This window comes from Somniosus microcephalus, chromosome 3, assembly GCF_052327205.1.
Source record: "Somniosus microcephalus isolate GS21.2 chromosome 3, FLI_Smic_1.0, whole genome shotgun sequence".
Classification (NCBI taxonomy): Eukaryota; Metazoa; Chordata; class Chondrichthyes; order Squaliformes; family Somniosidae; genus Somniosus; species Somniosus microcephalus.
The window spans coordinates 31,482,129-31,502,864 of NC_140989.1; the positions used below are offsets into that span (position 1 = coordinate 31,482,129).

The 20,736-nt window shown below is 43.3% G+C and overlaps 1 protein-coding gene across 2 annotated transcripts in view; it reads left to right on the forward strand.

The window, feature by feature from the left end:
* Positions 1-19,009, forward strand: part of tfb2m (transcription factor B2, mitochondrial) — a 31,700-nt gene extending 12,691 nt beyond the window's left edge. For both annotated transcript variants that reach the window (XM_085979793.1, XM_085979792.1), the window contains exons 4-9: positions 6,399-6,552; positions 9,061-9,209; positions 9,310-9,399; positions 14,702-14,764; positions 15,476-15,624; positions 17,513-19,009. In XM_085979793.1, the coding sequence (XP_085835919.1) occupies positions 6,399-6,552; positions 9,061-9,209; positions 9,310-9,399; positions 14,702-14,764; positions 15,476-15,624; positions 17,513-17,705 (798 nt within the window). In that variant the 3' untranslated portion in view covers positions 17,706-19,009. The remainder of the gene's footprint in view (positions 1-6,398; positions 6,553-9,060; positions 9,210-9,309; positions 9,400-14,701; positions 14,765-15,475; positions 15,625-17,512) is intronic.
* Positions 19,010-20,736: the final 1,727 nt, after the last annotated feature.

Here is a 20,736-nt window from a genome sequence, read left to right on the forward strand (position 1 = left end):
TGGTGCATCTTTCACAGCTGGAGCACCATTGTTTTTTGGTCCATTTCCCAAGGCTCTTCTCACTGATATTCCAGGATTTGAGCATATAATCAAGGCATTGTCCGAGGTGCTGTCTTTTTTACATGAGCTGTTAAAAGTAAATCTGTCTGTTCGGATTGACGTAAGATGCTATTGCACTATTCAAAGAAGAGTAGGGAGCTTTCTGTGACCTGCGCTTCAAAAGTAATTCATTTGGCTGTGAAATATCTGAGGTTGTGAAAGGTGCTTTATCGATGCTAGTTTGTTCTTATTAATGAACTGACTTGTATAAGGAAAGAATCCTGTCCTCCTTGAAGAGTATCTAAGGAATTGGGTTCCTAGAATGAACACAGGACAATTGAGTGATTGCATACAAGGTCTAGTGGCTAAAATTTATTCATAGTAAAGGGTGCGGTTTCATTCCGTTACACTTGATGCACCAAGATTTTCATGGGCCAACACTTGCATAACTTGTGGGACATTAGTTCGTGTCTTTATTTAAAAAAAAAAAAGTTGTCACACACTTTCAAATCAAAAATACTTAAATGTTGAAGGTAGTAAGTACAGGAAACTTTTTTTATCTGGTTGGCCTTCTTAACTGCCTGCTGCACCTGCATGCTTACCTTCAGCGACTGGTGCACAAGAACACCCAGGTCTCGTTGCACTTTCCCTTCTCCCAATCTATTGCCTTTCAGATAATAATCTGCCTTCCTGTTTTTGCCACCATAGTGGATAACCTCGCATTTATCCACATTGGGCAGATGCATGGCAAATACAGTATAATCACCCAACCTGTCCAAATCATACTGAAGTTTCTCCGCATCCTCCTCACGGCACACACGCTCACCCAGCTTTATGCCGTCTGCAAACTTGGAGATATTACATCTAGTTCCCTCGTCTAGATCATTAATATATATTGTGAATTGCTGGGGTCCCCTAGCACCGATTCTTGCGGTACCCCACTAATCACTGCCTGCCACTCGGAAAAAGATCCGTTTATTCCAACTCTCTGCATCCTGTCTGCCAACCAGTTCTCTATCCAAGTCAGTATCGTACCCCCAATCCCGTGTGCTTTAACTTTACACGCTAATCTCTTATGCGGGACCTTATCGAAAGCCTTCTGAAAGTCCAAATACACCACATCCATTGGTTCTCCCTGATCTATTCTACCAGTTACATCCTCAAAAAATTCCAGTAGATTAGTCGAGCACGATTTACCTTTTGTAAATCCATGTTGACTTTGTCCGATCCGGTCACTGTTTTCCAAGTGCTCTGCTATTACATCTTTTATAATAGATTCTAGCATTTTCCCCACTACCGATGTCAGGCTTACCGGTCTATAATTCCCCATTTTCTCTCTACCTTTTTTAAATAGTGGGGTAACATTAGCTACTCTCCAATCCATGGGAACTGTTCCAGAGTCTATCGAATTTTGGAAGATGACCAGCAATGCATCTACTATTTCTAGGACCACTTCCTTAAGTACCCTAGGATATAGTTATCAGGCCCTGGGGATTTATCGGCCTTCAATCCCGTCAATTTCCCTAACACCATTTCCCTACAAATACTGGTTTTTTTCAGTTCCTCCCTCTCATTAGACCCTATATTCCCTGACATCTCTGGGAGGTTATTTGTGTCTTCCTTTGTGAAGACAGAACCAAAGTATGTATTTAATTGGTCTGTCACTTCTTTATCCCCATTATAAATTCCCCTGATTCTGACTGCAAGGGACCTACGCTTGACTTCACCAATCTTTTTCTCTTCACATATATCTATAGAAGCTTTTACAGTCAGTTTTTATGTTCTCTGCAAGCTTACACTCATACTCTATTTTTCCCCTCTTAATTAATCCTTTTGTCCTCTGCTGAATTCTAAACTGCTCCCAATCCTCAGGTTTGCTGCTTTTTCTGGCCAATTGATATGTCCTCTCCTTGGATCTTATGCTATCCCTAATTTCCCTTGTTAGCCACGGTTGCGCCACCTTTTGTTTTATTTTTTTGCCAGACAGGGATGAACAAATTCTGTAGTTCATCCATGCGATCTTAAAATGTTTGCCATTGCCTATCCACCGTCAACCCTTTAAGTAACGTTCCCCAATCCATCCTAGCCAACTCGTGCCTCATACCATCGTAGTTTCGTTTATTTAAATTCAGGACCCTAGTCTCCGAGTCAACTACTTCACTCTCCATTTTAATGAAGAATTCTATCATATTATGATCGCTCCTCCCCAAGGGGCCTCACACAACAAGATTGCTAATTAATCCTTTCTCATTACATAATACCTAGTCTAAGATGGCCTGACCTCTAGTTGGTTCCTCAACATATTGGTCCAGGAAACCATCCCATATACACTCTAGGAATTCCTCCTCCACAGTATTGTTACTAATTTGGTTAGCCCAATCTATATGTAGATTAAAGTCACCCATGATAACTGCTGTGCCCTTATTGCACGCGTCTCTAATTTCCTGTTTAATGCCATCCCCAACCTCAGCATTACTGTTTGGGGGTCTGTATTACAACTCCCACTAACGTTTTCTGCCCCTTGGTATTTCTCAGCTCTACCCATACAGATTCCACATCATTAGAGCTAATATCCTTCCTTACTATTGTGTTAATCTCCTCTTTAACCAGCAATGCTACCCCACCTCCTTTTCCTTTTTGCCTGTCCTTCCTGAATATTGAATACCCCTGGATGTTGAATTCCCAGCCTTGGTCAGCCTGGAGCCATGCCTCCGTAATCCCAATTATATCATATCTGTTTATATCTATTTGCGCAGCTAATTCATCCACCTTATTACGAATGCTCCTCGCATTAAGACACAAAGCCTTCAGGCTTGTTTTTTTAACACTTAGTCCTTTTAGCATTATTATTAACTGTGGCCCTGTTTGATTTACACCCTTGATTTCTCTGCCTTCCACTTTTGCTTTTCTCCTTCCTGTCTTTTGCTTCTATCCTTGCTTCCCTTTCCTCTTGCTCCCTGCACAGGTTCCCAACCCCCTGCCATTTTAGTTTAAACCGTTCCCCAACAGCTCTAGCAAACACTCCCCCTAGGACATCGGTCCCGGTCCTGCCCAGGTGCAAACTGTCCAGTTTGTACTGGTCCCACCTCCCCCAGAACCGGTTTCAATGTCCCAGGAATTTGAATCCCTCCCCCTTGCACCATTCCTTTAGCCACGTATTCATCTGAAATATCCTTCTATTTCTACTCTGACTAGCACGTGGCACTGGTAGCAATCCTGAGATTACTACCTTTTTGAGGTCCTATTTTTTAAATTTGCCTCCTAACTCCCTATATTCAGCTTTTAGGACCTCCTCCCACTTTTTAACTTTACCGTTGCTACCTATATGCACCACAACAGCTGGCTGTTCACCCTCCCTCTCCAGAATGCCCTGCAGCTGCTTAGACATCCTTGACCCTTGCACCACGGAGGCAACATACCATCCTGGAGTCTTGTTTGCGACTGCAGAAACGCCTATCTATTCCCCTTACAATAGAATCCCCTATTACTATAGCTCTCCTGCTCTTTTTCCTCCCGTCCTGTGCAGCAGAACCACCCATGGTGCCAGGAAGTTGGCTACTGCTGCCTTCCCCCGATAATCCATCTCCCCCAACAATATCCAAAGCGGTATAACTGTTTGAGAGGGGGATGGCCACAGGGGACCCCTGCACTACCTGCCTGCGCCTACTACCCTGCCTGGCGGTCACCCATTCCCTTCCTGCCTGTGCAGCCTTTACCTGCGGTGTGACCAACTCCCTAAACGTGCTATCCACGATGTCCTCAGCATCGCGAATGCTCCAGTATGTATCCATTCGCAGCTCCAGCGCCGCAATGCGGTCTGCCAGTAGCTGCAGCTGGATACACTTCCTGCACACATGGTCGTCGGGGACACAGGAAGTGTCCCTGATTTCCTACATAGTGCAGGAGGAGCATGCCATGGGGCCGAGCTGTGCTGCCATGACTTACCCTTTTAATTAATTTAAATTCAATCAAATCAATACCACTAATTACACTACAGTTAAATGATATACTCAAGGGCCCTTGTTTACTAGCACTCCCCGCTACACAACAGAGACCCTAGAAACTATAAACCACAAAATTTAAGTTTGGGGGAAGACATCTCCACCCAGGGCTGCTGCCGCCAGTGAGTGGTCCTTGTACATGAATCACAAAGTTAACATTCAGGTACAGCAAGCAATTAGGAAGGCAAATGTATGGTAGCCTTAATTGCAAGGAAATTGGAGTAGAACAGTAAGGAAGTCTTACTGCAATTATGTAGGGTTTTGGTGAGACCACACCTGGAGTACTGTATAGCTTTGGTCTCCTTACCCAAGGAAGGATATACTTGCCTTGGAGGTTCACTAGATTGATTCCTGGGATGAGAGGGATGTCCTATGAGGAGAGATTGAGTAGATTGGGCCTATACGCTCTGGAATTTAGAAGAATAAGGGGCGAACTCATTGAAACATAAGATTCTGAGGGGGATTGATAGGGTAGATGCTGAGCGGTAGTTTCCCCTCTCTGGAGCAGGGGTTACAGTCTCGGGATAAGGGGTCGGTCATTTAGGACTGAGGTGAGGAGGTATTTCTTCACTTTGGGTTGTGAATCTTTGGAATTCTCTACCCCAGAGGGCTGTGGAGGCTCAGTCGTTGAGTATATTCAAGACCGAGATCGCTAGATTTTTGGGCACGAAGGGAATCGAGGGATATGGGTATAAGGTGGGAAAGTGGAGTTGCGGCAGATCAGCCATGATCTTATTGAATGGTGGAGCAGGTTTGATAGGCCTACTCCTGCTCCTCTTTCTTATGAGCAAGATTACAGAATGTTGGAATGGATGTCCACAAACTCCCACGGTAGCTGACCCTTTACATAGACTTGGATTTAATGGCCGGTTTTCAGAACAACAGGACCTTTTTGTGTTTCACAACACAAGACTGCTAAGCTGTAGCCTTTAACTGTTCAGTTTTCTAAGGAAGGAATGTTCTCCTGTGTCTTCAAAGCCTCAGGATTTTGCAGAAGTTTCATGTGGAGGGAATGTTAAACCACAAGAATCCTGAACAAAGGAAGCTTGTTTGGACCCACAAATGCTGAACATTTATTGATTTGACATTTCACATTCTGGATCTGCTGGTTCCAATCAATAGTTAGATAAGGCGTGTCCAAATGATACTTTGGCTTTGAGCAGAAAAAGTGAAGTTTCTCATTCTCGGTTATGAATAAAATTTTTACGTAGAATATTTCACCTAAAAAGTATATCGTAAGAACATAAGAAGTAGGCCATTCGGCCCTTCAAGCCTACTCTGCCATTCAATAAGATCATGGCCGATCTTCGACCTCAAATCCACCTTCCCGCACTATCCCCATATCCCTTGGTTGCTTTTAGGATCCAAAAATCTATCACTTTCTGTCTTGAATATACTCAACGACTGAGCCTCCACAGCCCTCTGGGGTAGAGAATTCCAAAGATTCACAGCCCAGAGTGAAGAAATTCCTCCTCACCTCAGTCCTAAATGGCCGACTCCTTATTCTGAGACTGTGACCCCTGGTTCTAGACTCCCCAGCCAGGGGAAACATCCTCCCTGCATCTACCCTGTCGAGCCCTTTTTAAGAGTTTTATGTTTCAATGAGATCGCGCCTCAGTCTTAATACTGGATAGAAAAGTTTATATTGTCACATGCCCTCCTCCACTGTTCAGCTAATATCCTGTGACCAATTCGAGGTGTGTAAAATTGCATAGATGACTTGCTGATTCTACTTCCAAGGGTTAAATTATGAGTAGATATTATACAAACTAGGGTTGTAGTCCCTGGAATTTATAAGGATGAGGGGTGATTTGATCAAAGTATAAGATATTAAGGGGAACTGATCGTGTAGCTAGAGAGACACTATTTCCCCTGGTTGGGGATTCTAGGACTAGGGAACATGGTCTAAAAATTAGAGCCAGACCTTTCAGGAGTGAAGTTAGGAAACACTTCTACACGCAAAGGGTGGTAGAAGTTTGGACTCTCTTCTGCAAATGACAGTTGATGCTAGATCAACTGTACATTTTCAGTCTGAGACTGATGGGGGTTTTTGTTAAGGAATGTGGCATTAGGTCACAAGTCAGCCATGATCTAACTGGCGGAACAGGTGCTAGGAGCTAAATGGCCTACTCCTGTTCCTACACGTCATTCCCCATCACTCCTCAAATAATTGTGGTGTTCTGCGCCTGGCATCTTTGTTCTGTTTAAAATTTATTTTCCAGTTGGTATTTGACTCCCTCCCATTCTTTCACTGCACCACAGTAACTGGTGCTTTAAAATAAACCTTGGGTAGTTGTTGGCACTTGAGAAATATCTTCAGAAGCATTTGCTAAAATATTGAATGAAATAAACATTTAGTCCCTAGAAAAACGTTTGAATGGACAGTTGGAGGTGGTGCACTGTGACTTCTTCAAGCTGGATCCAATTGGTCGTGGCCCAATGAAACCTCCTGCCATGTTATCTGAAAAGCTCTTCAATGATCTGGGAATATCGATGGTTGCTTGGACTGCAGGTAATCCTTTCTTTAGGAATCTCGCTCTGTGCTGAGCTGAGTTAAGCAATAGTCATTTTGAACATGTGCATCTGATCCAACAATATTTACATTGTGGAGAACTGTAACTGTTCTCTGAACTCTGTATGAAGGCTAACTGAGTAGTAATGTGGTTGAAAATCCACTAGATGGTGTTAAGGTGGGTGAGCATTTTGCGGAACACCTCCACTCAGTCCGCATGGGTAACCCTGAGCTTCCGGTCGCCTGTCACTTTTTAATTTTCCACTCCACTCCCACTCTGATCTCTCTGTCCTCGGCCTCTTACACTGTTCCAATGAAGCACAATGTAAGCTCGAGGAACAGCACCTCATCGTTTGATTAGGCACTTTACAGCCTTCTGGACCCAACATTGAGTTCAACAATTTCAGACCAGAACCTCTGCCCCTATTTTTTCAGGTGGCAACTGTTGATGATTCTGCCATCCCTATTTGCAGCATTTAATCTCTCCTGCCTTCCACCCTATCACAGACCGTCCCTTTTGTTCTTTCCTCCCCCGCCCCCCTTTCCCTGCCTCTGCACCTGCTTAAAATCTGTTACATCTCTAACTTTTTCCAGTTCTGACGAAGGGTCACCGACGTGAAACATTGGCCCAGAAATTCTGGTCTCCACGGGTGAGTACGCGCTGGGTACTCGCGCGTGGGCCCGATGGAAGTGCCGGTTTCCTGCATGCACTGCGCATGCGTGGGAAACCAGCACTTCTGTTCCTCTGAACGAAGGGGTTCAGAGGTCGAACGCGTGGGGGGAGTCTGCGCGTGCGCTTTGAATTTTTTTTTTTACAGGTTTCTCTGGGAGGGTAAGTCTTTAGAATTTAGAAATGTAAAAAGCAGGCGTAAGGCCTGCTTTTTACAAGGTAAGTGGTGAATTAATTAAAATTAAAACATTTTTTCCACAGTTTATTATTTTTAAATACTTTAAAGCAAGGTAAGTTTATTTTTAGCCCCGTTAGAATTTAAAATTAAATTTAAATTATTGTTTAAAATAGTTATTTAATGTAATTTATAGTTTATTAAAAAAGTGTGATGTTTTAAAAAAATTTATTTGAAGGTTTACTGCTATTTTGGGGCCGTAGTATTTATAAGTCTTGACAGGTCTTCCTGTCAATACTTATGAATGAAGCATTCCCTGCTCCGATTGGCTGCCCATGGCCCACGTGATCACAGGGGACGCTTCGAACTAACTGCACCCCTGGGATACGCAAGCACTGCGCGCCGGCAGCTGGGCCAGGCCCCGGATCGGAATTCCACGGGGCCCTACAGCTCAATGGCCGGCGCGCAAGCTAAGTGCAGGTCGGGGGCTTGCACCTACGGGAAGCCCCCAACCTGAATTTCTGGGCAATGAACTCTGTTTCTCTCTCCACTATGCTGCCTGACCCGAGTGTTTCCAACATTTTCTGTTATTTCAGATTTCCAGCATCTGCAGTATTTTACTATTGCATTAAGAGTAACATTGAGTAGGTGGCAATAACTACTCCATTTGACCTCGTAAAATGTATATTGCACCCTGAATGTGTTCTGATCGTAATGCTGTTGACTGGAAGACTTGAGTATTTTAAATTGACATTTTTTTACATACAGAGATTGTCAGTTGAAGGATTTAGATTTAATGATTTAGAATTTTTAAATAGTACTTTATTAATTGCGTGAGATTTATGCACCGTGTTATTGAAGGGTCACCTTTTTAACTATGCAAACCCTTGAGGGTTTTGTTTGGTGGGGCCTTCAAGACTCCAAACCAGTAGGTTTTTTTCTGTAGCATTTCTGTTGCCGTAACCCACTTCGCCAGTCCATCCTTGCCTCCACTATTTTATCTGTCTGCTGCATTATTTTAACCTGCCCTTTCTCCAAGGTTTTGGAACACGTCGGTTGAGGCCACTGCAGTTGGCATCAGCACCGCCCAAGTTAGTGAAGGGGGGGGAAAGTTAACCGAGGTTCCTGCTCCCGATAGCTATCCAGCACCAGGATGGTGAGTGAGACGGGATCTGGATTGGCTTTTTGTGTCCCCATATGCTGCTGTGGAGGGTCTGACCACTTGAGTGAGGCATAGGACAGCATCTCGTGCTTGTAGAGCCATACCTTAGCAAGGAGTCCACACCCTCGGAGATTGGGGGAACTTGAGAAATTTCTTCACCCAGAGAGTGGTGAACCTGTGGAATTCTCTACCACAGAAGGCAGTAGAGGCCAATTCATTAAATATATTCAAGAAGGAGTTGGATATATTTCTTAAGGCTAAAGGGATATGGAGAGAAAGCAGGAACAGGGCACTGAGTTTGGATGATCAGCCATGATCTCATTGAATGGCGGAGCAGGCTCGAGGGGCCAAATGGCCTACTCCTGCTCCTATCTGCTATGGTAGTTTTATGGGCAAGGCATGAGTGAATTTTGATTTGTGCTTTAGACAAATTAAGTATTGGATTTAGATTTTTTTTTAAATAGGTGGGCTAAAGTATTACATTTCTATTCTCGTTCCTAGATATTCCAATAAAAGTAGTTGGAATCTTCCCACAAAAAAATGAACGGAACATGCTTTGGAAGCTTGTGTATGCTTTGTTTGAACGGATTTCAGTGTTTCAGCATGGGAGAATAGAACTTAACATGTTCATGAGTGAAAAAGAATACACGGTATGTTTAGTGATCTCTTTGAAATCCTTGAAATGTTTGCGCGTGACTTGTGCTTCGAATTCAGTTGTTGAAATTGGACATTTTATTATTTTACCTGTAGAAACTGACCGCAGAACCTGGAAACCTGAAACACTATCAGGCATTGAGCTCTTTGTGGCAGATGGCTTGTCAAATACAGCTGTTGCACAAGGTGAGAATTTGTGTTTTTATTTCCTTTTTTTAATACAGGAAACTTTCGATTTATCAGCACCTAAAAAATAACCGGAAATCTCGGTTAACCGGCAAAATTCAGGAGTAGGTTTTACTTCATATTGTACTTGCGTTCCTCAATCTGTTGCTGTGCAAGGGTGTGGCTGCAGCTGTTGCTAAGCTACAGAAGCGCTTGGAACTTGTGGCCATTGTTCTGAACCTGTTGCTAAGCAACAGGGTTTGTTGCTTTATACGGAGCTGTCAGCTCTCCGTATCTTTTAATATAGCTTTCGGTTATCTGGAATTTTTGATGAACTGGCACCACGTCGGTCCCGTCCGTGCCGGATTAAAAAAAAGTTTCCTGTACCATGATTTGTAAAATGTGGACCACATTGATTTTGTTCTTTTTTACCTGGCTTGGGGGCGGGGGCAGGTTCTCTTCATTCATGCACTTCACCTACATTTAAAGTGTCTAACGCTGATGCTTGTCCCAATGGTCATGTATAGTGCAAATGACATCGCTGTGTCAGATCTTTCAATTACAACCTGCACCTGGACTCTGACTTTGTTCGGGTTAGTCCACCCGAGGATCCACTGCCAGGGTTGGAATGTTATTTACCATGAAAACACTCTGGGGTTAAAGTGATCCTCGTGTAGCCCTACGTCCTGCTCCATGTGGACCTCAATATTAATCACAAAAATGTGGATTAAAGGGTCTGAGCTGGAAGCAGTCTGGTATGCAGTTCACTGTAATTGTATAAAATTGGTTGTTTTTCCTACTTTTGTATCCATACAGGAGACTTTGGTTTATCCGGAGGTTGTATGTCCGGAAACCTCAATCTACCGGTAGAAATCAGGAGCCGTTTTGTTAGGTTTTTTTTTCCTCCTCATGGCTTTTTTTTCCAACAGTCAGGCTCTGCAAAATCTCTCTCTAGCTTAGCAACAGCTTCAGAGACGCTTCTAAGGTACCGCCGACTGTTTAGAAGCTGTTGCTAAGCAACAGTGTTTGTTCCCAGATACGGAGCTGCAAATCTCCGTATGCTTCAACATTAACGCTGGTATGTCCAGCAGTTTTGATAGGTCGGCAACAGCTCAGTCCCGTCGGTGCCGGATAGCACAAAGTTTCCTGTATTTAGAATAGTACATCAAAACTTTCTAAATTTGTATGACTCTTGCAATGGGTCACTGGTTCTGCAAGTGCATTTGGCTTTCTGGACTTGAGCTAGCTGCAATATATACATTATGTGTACAGTCTTTGTTTTCCAAAGTAGCTCGTTTTAATTTATCCATTTGGCCATTCTGTCTCTTTCCCTCCTCCCCTAAGTATTAGTAACCTTCCACTCAACTCCCCCGCACCCCGCAACTCCGAGTCGGGAACCCCTCTCTCTGGTGGTTCTTGCTTCATTTGAGTGCTGCTAAATTTTTGTTGCTACACCAAATGCACTGGATTGCCCTCAATCAGTACTTGGCTGAATAACATTGCTGTAGCAGTTGGTGTCATTTAAGCTACAAGGAGCCAAAAAGGAGTCAAGAGGCTCACTCAAGTCTCTGGTTTCTTTAGACTCGCATTGAGTAGTTGTTACAAGTATGCAATTAAACTGATTTTATGTATTTAACATTTTAAACCTGCCTTGTGCCCACAGTGTGAACCCTTATGGCAGAGGTGAGGTGATGCATCGCAATAATTTGAGCAACGTAGATGAGGTGGCACTTTTCTAAGGACAAGAAATGTTGATCTATAAGGCGATGAGCCAGAAATTCGGGTCGGAGGCTTCCCGCGGGTGTAAGCCCCCGACCTGCACTTACCTAGCGCGCCGGCCGTTGTGCTGTGGGTCCATGTGGGATTCCGATCCTGGGCCTCCTCCAACTGCCGGCGCGCAGTGCTTGCGTATCCCAGGGGCGCAGTTGGTTCGAAGCGTCCCCTGGGATCACGTGGGCCATGGAGAGCCAATCGTAGCAGGGAATCTCTATTCATAGATTTGATCGGAAGACCTGTCAAATCTATAAAATAGAGATCGGCCCCAAAACATAACTAAAACTTCAAATACATTTTTTTTTTTAAAAACATCACATATTTTAAAAATAACTATAAATTACATAAAATAACTATTTTAAACAATTTAAATTTGAAAAGTTAGTTAGTTTTTAATGGGGCTAAAAATAAACTTACCTTTCTTTAAAGTATTTAAAAATAATAAACCTGTGGGGAAAAAATGTTTTAATTTTACTTAATTCACCACTTACCTTGTTAAAAGCAGGCCTTGCAACTGCTTTTTAAAAGCGTAGCTGCTGGAGTCTTACCCTCCCGGAGAAACCTGTATATAAAAAATAAAAAATAAAAAAACGGAAGTCCCAGGCGTACGCGCTGCCTCTCCGGCGCACGCGTTCGACCTGTGAACCCCTTCTTTCAAGGGAACGGAAGTTCCGGTTTCCCGCGCATGCACGAAACCGGCACTTTCGTTGGTCCTACGCGTGAGTACCCAGCGCGCACTCACCCGTGGGGACCCGAATTTCTGGCCCGATAGGATGCTTATACTTCTTGAGAGAGGTGAATACTTGTGCATAGTTTCTAACACAGGATGGTGTACCTGCACAGTTTGGCTGAGCAACTCCTCCAAACAAATGTCCCTTGATTGCAGCATAGTTCATTGGTATCAGTCTGTGCTGAAAAGATGTCAATTAACTCGTTGGAAACAAACCAGTCACGCCCTGCTTTAATATTATACCCCGTGATCCTGAACTGATAGCTATAACTTACTAACACAAATAGAATAAACTGAGATTTGACTTCTGCCTTGTCTGAATCAGGAGGTTGTGGCTACAAGCCATTCTCCATGGCTTAAACACAATCTTGGCTAATACAGGAAACTTTGTGCTATCCGGAGGTGAGCTATCCGGCAATCTGGAGCCACTGGCAAAAGTCAGCAGCCGTTTTTTATTCTTTTTGGTGTTTTTTGCTTTGTTTGAACAGTCAAGCTGTGCAAGGTCTGTAGCTATAGCAACAGCTTCAGCTACAGAGCTTGCAGGCCACACCCGAGTGTTTAGAAGCTGTTGCTAAGCAACAGTGTTTGTTGTCCAATACGGAGATGAGAATCTCCGTATCTCTTAACATTAACTCTGGAGAGTACGGCAGTTTTGAGGCAACGGCAGCAGCTCGGTCCCATGGGTGCCGGACAGCACAAAGTTTCCTGTACTACAGTACAGTACTAAGGTCCATCTCGGACTCTTCCCTTCCCTTCCTTGACTTCTCCGTCTCCATCTCTGGGGATAGGTTATCGACCAATATTTACTACAAGCCCACTGACTCCCACAGCTACCTGGACTACACTTCCTCCCACCCTGCTTCCTGTAAGGACTCTATTCCATTCTCCCAGTTTCTCCGCCTCCGCCGTATCTGCTCCGACGACGCCACCTTCCACACCAGTGCTTCAGACATGTCTTCCTTTTTCCGCAACCGAGGATTCCACTCTACTGTGGTTGACACTGCCCTCGACCGTGTCAGTTCTATCTCCCGCACTTCTGCCCTCACCCCTGCCCCTCCCTCCCGGAACCACGATAGGGTTCCCCTTGTCCTCACCTTTCACCCCACCAGCCTCCACATTCAACGGATCATCCTCCGGCATTTCCGCTACCTCCAAAGTGATCCCACCACCAAACGTATCTTCCCCTCCCCTCCCCTTTCAGCATTCCGCAGGGACCGCTCCCTCCGAGACACCCTAGTCCACTCCTCTATCACCCCAAACAGCCCTTCCTCTTCGCCTGGCACCTTCCCGTGCAAGCGGAGGAGATGTAACACCTGCCCCTATACCTCCCCCCTTCCCACTGTCCAGGGCCCCAAACACCCCTTCCAGGTGAAACAGCGATTTACTTGTACTTCTCGCAATCTAGTATACTGTATTCGCTGCTCACGATGCGGTCTCCTCTACATTGGGGAGACCAAACGCAGATTGGGTGACCGCTTTGCGGAACACCTCCGTTCAGTCCGTAAGGGTGACCCCGAGCTTCCGGTCGCCTGTCATTTTAATTCACCGCTCCATTCCCACTCGGACCTCACCGTCCTTGGCCTCTTGTATTGTTCCACGGAAGCTCAACGTAATCTCGAGGAACAGCACCTCATCTTCCGATTTAGGCAGTCTGCAGCCTTCCGGACTCAATATCGAGTTCAACAATTTCAGATCATAAGCTCGGCCCCCATTTCATTTTCTCTTGTAATTGTTCCACTCCTTTCCCCACCCCCCCCCCCCCCTTTTCCTTTTTGTTTCTCTCTCACACCTGGCAGCTATCTTTTGCCCTGCCAGTACACTTTACACCTAATCCCAGCCTATTACTATCTCGTCTAGCTCCTAATCTCTTTTACTTCTTTTGTTTTTTTTATTCTTTTGTCCGATCGCAGCCCTGCCTCCGATCTAGTTTCTTTTCTTTCCAGTTTTGAAGAAGGGTCCAACCCGAAACGTCAACTCAAATTTCTCTCCACGGATGTTGCCTGACCTGCTGAGTTTTTCCAGCATTTTCTGTTGTTATTTCGGATTTCCAACATCTGCAGTATTTTGCTATAGTACTAAGGGAGTGTTGGATTGGTATTTGGATGGGGCCTTAAAATGATCTCCCCATGCTGTCTTTTCAAGGGGCTTCAAAGATCCCACGCCATTATTCAAAAAAAGGGGGGGAAATAGATACACTAGTTTCATCTCATTTGCTGTTTGTGGGATCTTGGATTACTCCAGTCGACTGCTCTGTTGAAACAGTAACTACACTTCAAAAGTAACCCATTGGGTTGTGAAGTCCTGGAGGGACCCGGGTTCGAATCCGGCCTCGGGCTACTGTCTGTGTGGAGTTTGCACATTCTCCCCGTGTTTGCATGGGTTTCCTCCGGGTGCTCCGGTTTCCTCCCACAGTCCAAAGATGTGCGGGTTAGGATGATTGGCTATGATAAATTGACCCTTCGTGTTAGGGGGATTAAATACGTGGGGTTACGGGGATAGGGTGGGATATGTGTTGGTGTAGGGGTTACGGGGATCGGGTGGGATATGTGTCGGTGCAGGCTCGATGGGCTGAAATGGCCTCTATCTGCACTGTGGGGTTTCTGTGATTTCTGAGAAGTGATGAAATAAGATATAAATGCAAATTCTTACACAATACAAATAGTTGAAAGTACCCAGCCATTATACTGCAGCCATGCTCCCTAGTTGTATGGCTATTTGGTGCCTCTACTCATGAGATATTTTATCAGGTTGAACATTAAGCTAATTCTAGTGTTTATAGTAGAAATACAATTGTAATGTTCATTGCTGTTTCTGTTTTAGGAGCCGTGGTCGTCTTTCGCCACCAATTCTAAAAATGGTGGTTGTTCAGTACCGCGAAGTGCGGTAAGCTTTTCGTTTGTCTCGAGTGTTGTGATGTACAAACTCTGCATCTTCATAGTTCAAAATGGCTACAAAGAACACCCATTCGTCAGTTTGTACGTAGAAATACGCGCTCTTCAAATGGGGAGTAATATCTGGGGCCCTTTTTTTAAATAAATAAATCCGTAAGACCAACCCTGTTCAGATTGGTATTTCTCACCCCCATTGTGTACAACAATGTAATTCTGGATCACAACTCGGTTCTCTTTTTCTACATATTACGAACACTGATTTTCACTGTCATGTGTGCACCCAGAAAAATCGTCTGGTTTTTAAATGGTTTATTTTATACTTGGCTGGGTAATCTGTTTTTGGAGATTTAGGCTTTTTAATTGTGTTCTGTTTTGGCGTGAATGGCATTTGGAGTTCCAGGGTGTTAACTACATTCTACAGAAATTTCTCTCTGCCTACTTCCTGATGTTGACTAAATTTTATTTTTAAAAGATATGCTGGGCCCCAGTTAATTTATGGTCATTTTATCTGAAATGGTCTTCATTTTTGTACGTTCAAAATGGAAAAAGCCAATTGGAATGGGTTCCTTTTTAGAATTCTAGCTACTTTTATCATTCTACGTGGTTTTATAATTATTCACATTGTTTATCAGTATTTAGAAAAGTAAGATTTCAGCAGCAATTATGAAATTACCCATATTGTCTCCTTTTGAAACTTCTGCAGATAACAAACGATCATTTGTGTCTTGTGCGACTGACTCCACGCAGAGACTTATTCAATCAGACCTTGACAGCTGCCAATTCATCCACACTCGTTCTGATGCTGAAGCAGTGCCTTACAAAACGCAAGGCGAAACTAATTGACCGACTGGAGTAAGTATGCAGCACTTTACCAAGTTGGCCACTTGGTGAGGGTTTAATTTTCTCTCTCTCCTCTCCTGCCCTGTACCTCCAAGCTGAGGCAGGAAGGTGGACCCATCAGACGCTGACGGTACCTCTTTTATTCAGAAGTGAGAATGGGATGTCGTGGAGGTAGGGAAATATTGCTTGGAGCCAAGAGTTGGCAAAACTCATCCATTGGAAGTTCAGGCACTCCCCCACAGCAGTGTGACTTGAAGTTTTTTCCTTCCCCTCAGTCTTGCGTTCAGAATCATGTACAGGAAACTTTGTGCTATCCGGCACCGACGGGACCGAGCTGTTGCCGTCCCATCAAAAGTGCCGGACAAACCAGCGCTAATGTTGAAACATACGGAGATTTTGAGCTCTGTATCTGGCAACAAACCTACAGCTTCCAAACAGTCAGCCGTACCTTGCAAGTGTCTCTGTAGCTTAGCAACAGCTTCAGCGAGACCTTGCAGAGCCTGACTGGTGGGGAAAAAAAGCAACGAAAAGAAAAAAAAAACCTAACTAAACGGCTCCTGATTTTTGCCGGTGGCTCGAGCGTTCCGGACAGTTAACCTCCGGATAATACAAAGTTTCCTGTACTAGGGTATTTTATAGTTTGAAATTATGATGGAGTTTAAAATATATGTGGTGTATGATCATTGTCCACGTTTCCTAATCTGGGTTATGTTCCAAGGCATTGTGACTTTTTTGTATAATTTGGCGTAATGTAGCTTAATAACTGCCCTATGGCATATTTAAGAAAATCAGGATGAATCCCCTGACGAGCTATTCATCAAGTAACATGAGACAAATCCATAAACCATCGCCTTAACTCCATCAGGGATTCAGCACCCAGTTTATACCTAGGAGTTAATGATGCCTATATTTGGCTCGCCAAACTGCCTTGGATGAACCATCAGGATCCACACAAGCTCTTGAGTGAATGAGTTAATCCTTTCTTGTCAATTTTGAAAAGTCAGACGACAAAGTAATTAACTAACAGTTCTTTGTTAACCTTGGAATCCTAGTTAGCGGCGCTTAATTGAGTAATACAAATAATTAGTAGCTGGGGTTAATTGACTAAGGGGTTCTTAAGGAAGTTCAGTTAGGTCACAGTAATTAATCAGTAACTGCTTGCTGTTTATAAATTGAGAGTCTGAAATTGATTAGAAATTGGTGAAATTAATTTAGGATTAGACTACTTGGATAGCTGACAAGTTAACAGCAACAGATGGGCAGTCTACTGAATAGATTCAACTCTATATTTGCTTGCAGTTAGCAATGTTTCCAGAACTTGATGAACTAGTTTTTGCGTCTTCCCCTGGGAGGATAGTGTTCGCCTTCTGAGACATCAGAATGATGAATCTCCATTTTTCTACATCAAAGGCACTATATAAATGCTAGTTGTTTTTGCATCTCCTTGGTAGAGGTGCTCTGCATTTTTCCTAGATCCTCTGCTCCTGGGTAAATTCATCTTCTGTATTGGTAGCTGCTTAAATCTTGCCTCCCTTGATCTGGGGGAAACTTACACATTGAAGTGACACGCTTGGATCTGTCTGTTGCAGCTGTACAATTTCAGTCTTTTTGGGGAGACATTTAAGGCAATTCTCCTACACTTAGTGAGTGCAACACCAAAACTATGCTTGACTGAAATGTGTAAATTCAAAAATCAACACCTCCCTACCCCCTCATGTAATTACTGATGAGCGTGAATTTTAAGCAGTAATCCAATCTAATATGCATAAACTGAGCTTCCGTCTTGCCTCATATGACCTCAAGAATTGGATTTATGCTGCTCAATATAACCAGCAATCCAGTTTATCAAACTTTTTTTTTAAATGGTCATCTACAATGATGTTTTTAAATCATTACATAGGTCTTGGTGTCCTGGAAGTGGAGAGAAGTTATTGATGCAGCTAGATTTACCAGAAGACGTATTAACAGGTGATGTCTATCCAGAGGAGTACAAGGAACTCTTTGAAGCAATGGAGCACTCTCAGGATTTCAGTCAAAGCTGGCTGTATGATGAGGTCTTGGAGAACATGAATTCTACAGTATCACACATCTGAATGTATAACTTCAGGGGGAAAAAAAGCTGTCCTGTACCCTCAATCTCTGACAGTGCTGTGTGAATGCCGTGGAGATGTAACTGCTCGCTTGCAACTACATCCGAATCACTAGAGGCCTTCAAGGGCTTTTATGTGCATTACTAAAAATAGGGCCTATTTCTACTTCAGAATGATATTCAGCGCACCCCGTCAGTGAAATCTTCATGTTGGCTTTGAGCTTGATATTGCAGACCATACATCAGTATGGCCTCCTTATATATTACAAGGAAACTGTTTGATCTTGACATAGGCAGTTTTGAGGGTTCTATTTCCTGTGCAGAGCTCTATTGACAAATGAGCTGAGACACAACAGTGAAGAGAACATGTTCTACAGAAGTACAGATGGCAGGAATTTTTTTCTAAACTTGTGCAAAAACTGAATTTTATTCAAATGAATTTTTTATTGAAACGATGTACTAAAGATATGTAATATAATGCTCATTCAATGTTTTGAGTCAGGAGTGAATTTTTTAAAAATACATTGGAGTCTTTAATTTTGGTTAGGAGGGTACTCTCTGTTGACGAGCTACATGTTTGCTTATGATTATAGAAGGTCAAATGTCTCGAGCAACAAGATCATAACTGAGTTACAGGACTATTCTGCTCTTGTTACCATAAAAAGTGAATTGACTTTCTAATCCATTTTAAGGCATACAAATCAGATGAACAATTGGCCAGTGGCGCATGTGTCACTTAATGGTTGTGATTTGCAAATGGCATTTTATTTTTAACTATAGTTAACAGTGGTGCAATCAAATTTAGTACAAGGGTTAATATCAAGTAAATCTGTTTTTGAAAATCTGAAGCTTTATGGCATGGTTTTCATTTAGTTTGGACTTGGATTTTGGTGCGTTCTCGAATCCGCTGATTACTTTTTGTCAGCTGTAGCTTGAGTTTAAGCATCAATCCAGGTTTTTCACAAATGATTTTAAATAAATTCATCACTTCTGGTCACTAATGCTTTCAGCTGGGCAAACTCTAGTTCCCCCCTGTCCATTTTCTTTACATTTCAAGGGCCTGATAATACCTGTTGTCCTGCTTCCGTGAACATTGAATGCAAAGCAATAAACTTGTATGTGATTCATGTCACATCTGACACTGCTGTAACTGTGGTACCTGTGTTTCTTCCACCACATTATCCAGTGGCTGAGGTAATGCCCCATCTTTAATTAGTTACCTGAGAGTTACAAGAGTTTAATATTTCATTCTATATTGGCATCATCTGGAAGCAAATAAACAGGGGCTTCAAGTCCTCAGGCACTTTGTCACTTCCACTGTATTTTTATTTATTTTGCATTACCTGAAAACCTCAAAGTCCATATAGTGAATGTGTTTCAATGAATTCTTAATCTTGCAACCAACTTGGATACTGAGGCCTGTGGGCTCTAAGGGGATCCCTTTGATTTTCTTTTTCCCATCATTTTTTGGATTGCCAATAAGATCTGGAGGAGTTCTGCAGAAGGATTTTCAGTCATTTGTGTTTCTTCCATGGAAGTGCTGCTGATTTGCGGGTGTGGAAGCAGAAGTCATGGATTATCGGCTGAGGGTAGTAGGAAGGGTGCAAGAAGAGTTGTGCTCGGGTGGAAAGAGCAACTGTAATAGCCCCAGGTCTGATGAAAAGTCATTGACCTGCAACGTTAACCCTGTTTCTCTCTCCACAGATGCTGCCTGACCTGCACATTTCCAGCATTTTCTGTGTTTATTTCAGATTTCCAGCACCCGCAGTATTTTGTTCTTACAATAGCACCAGACCTGGCTCGGAGATATGGATGGATGGATGGGTCAAGGCAACAGATACCATTTAAGATGGGGAGATTTTCATTTGTGTATAATTTATTTAATAGTAGCTGGGATGAGAACATTTTTTTGTGATGTATTGCACAGAGATGTATTTTTTGGTATATTCTGGTTCCTTTTTCTTGGGCAGTCCCTCTAAACCGAGGATGACTTGCTTCCACATTAAAAATTAGTTCGCAGGTGATTGATTCGTCCAATGCGGGACCTACAGTCTCTCACAGGTGGGGCAGACAGTGGTTGAAGGGGCGGGTGGGTGGGGTGCTTGGGTTGACGTGCGCTGCCTGCGCTTGACTTCCGCTTGCTCCTGGCGAAGAGACAATCAAAGAACAAGACACTACCCTACATTGATCTAATCAGAAAATTCCTGCATGAGACTGCGTAAGGGCAAGCATAAAGTTATACAGATGTGGGGTGGGAAGATACTAACTACATTGGACCTAGATGGTGATGCATGTTGACTGCTAGAGATATTTCTTTGTAAACTTTAGATTTGGTACAGAAACTTTCCTGTTGTGCTCAGCTTAAAATCTCACATTTACACCAGTTAATGCCACTATTCTGTTGGTGATGTTTAACAGTGGATGCCAGAAAACACGGGGAATTATATTCAAATAGAAACCAGGCCAAGCCAAAGGGTGTCTGACTTAACTTCAAATGATATTGCATTCTGTTGGTGATGCGCCATCAATTACTCAAAAGACTTGAGGTTGAGCGAGTAACAACCAGGCTTTTATTAACTAAAGAATGAAGGTCTTGTCTCGAGTGGTCGACCCGTCCAGAATACTAAGGGACTGGGAGGTAGTCACTTATATACCTGGAATAGTGGGAGGAGTCAGCCGAGGCATGTCCAGACCTGTACCTAGTGGAATACACATACAGACACAGACAGGTATAACAGTGGTTTACCACAGTTGGGAACTGAAATTATGCCTTTTTTCTCCATTCTACCTCCGTATAATAACAATTGTCCCAAGTATTTTTAAAATTTATGACCCAAAAACTCAACCCAACTGTTTAACATAGGTTGCCACATACTAGTCGGAACACACAGGACTGTCTTGGTGAGGACACCTAACATTTCTGCTTGCAGCCGGAACTGCGCGCCTTGGTATTCAAACTATTCTCTGCAACTGGAAAAGGTAAACCCACTTAAGTGCAGTTCAAGCTTCCAAAAGGTAATATCAAGTTGGAATGC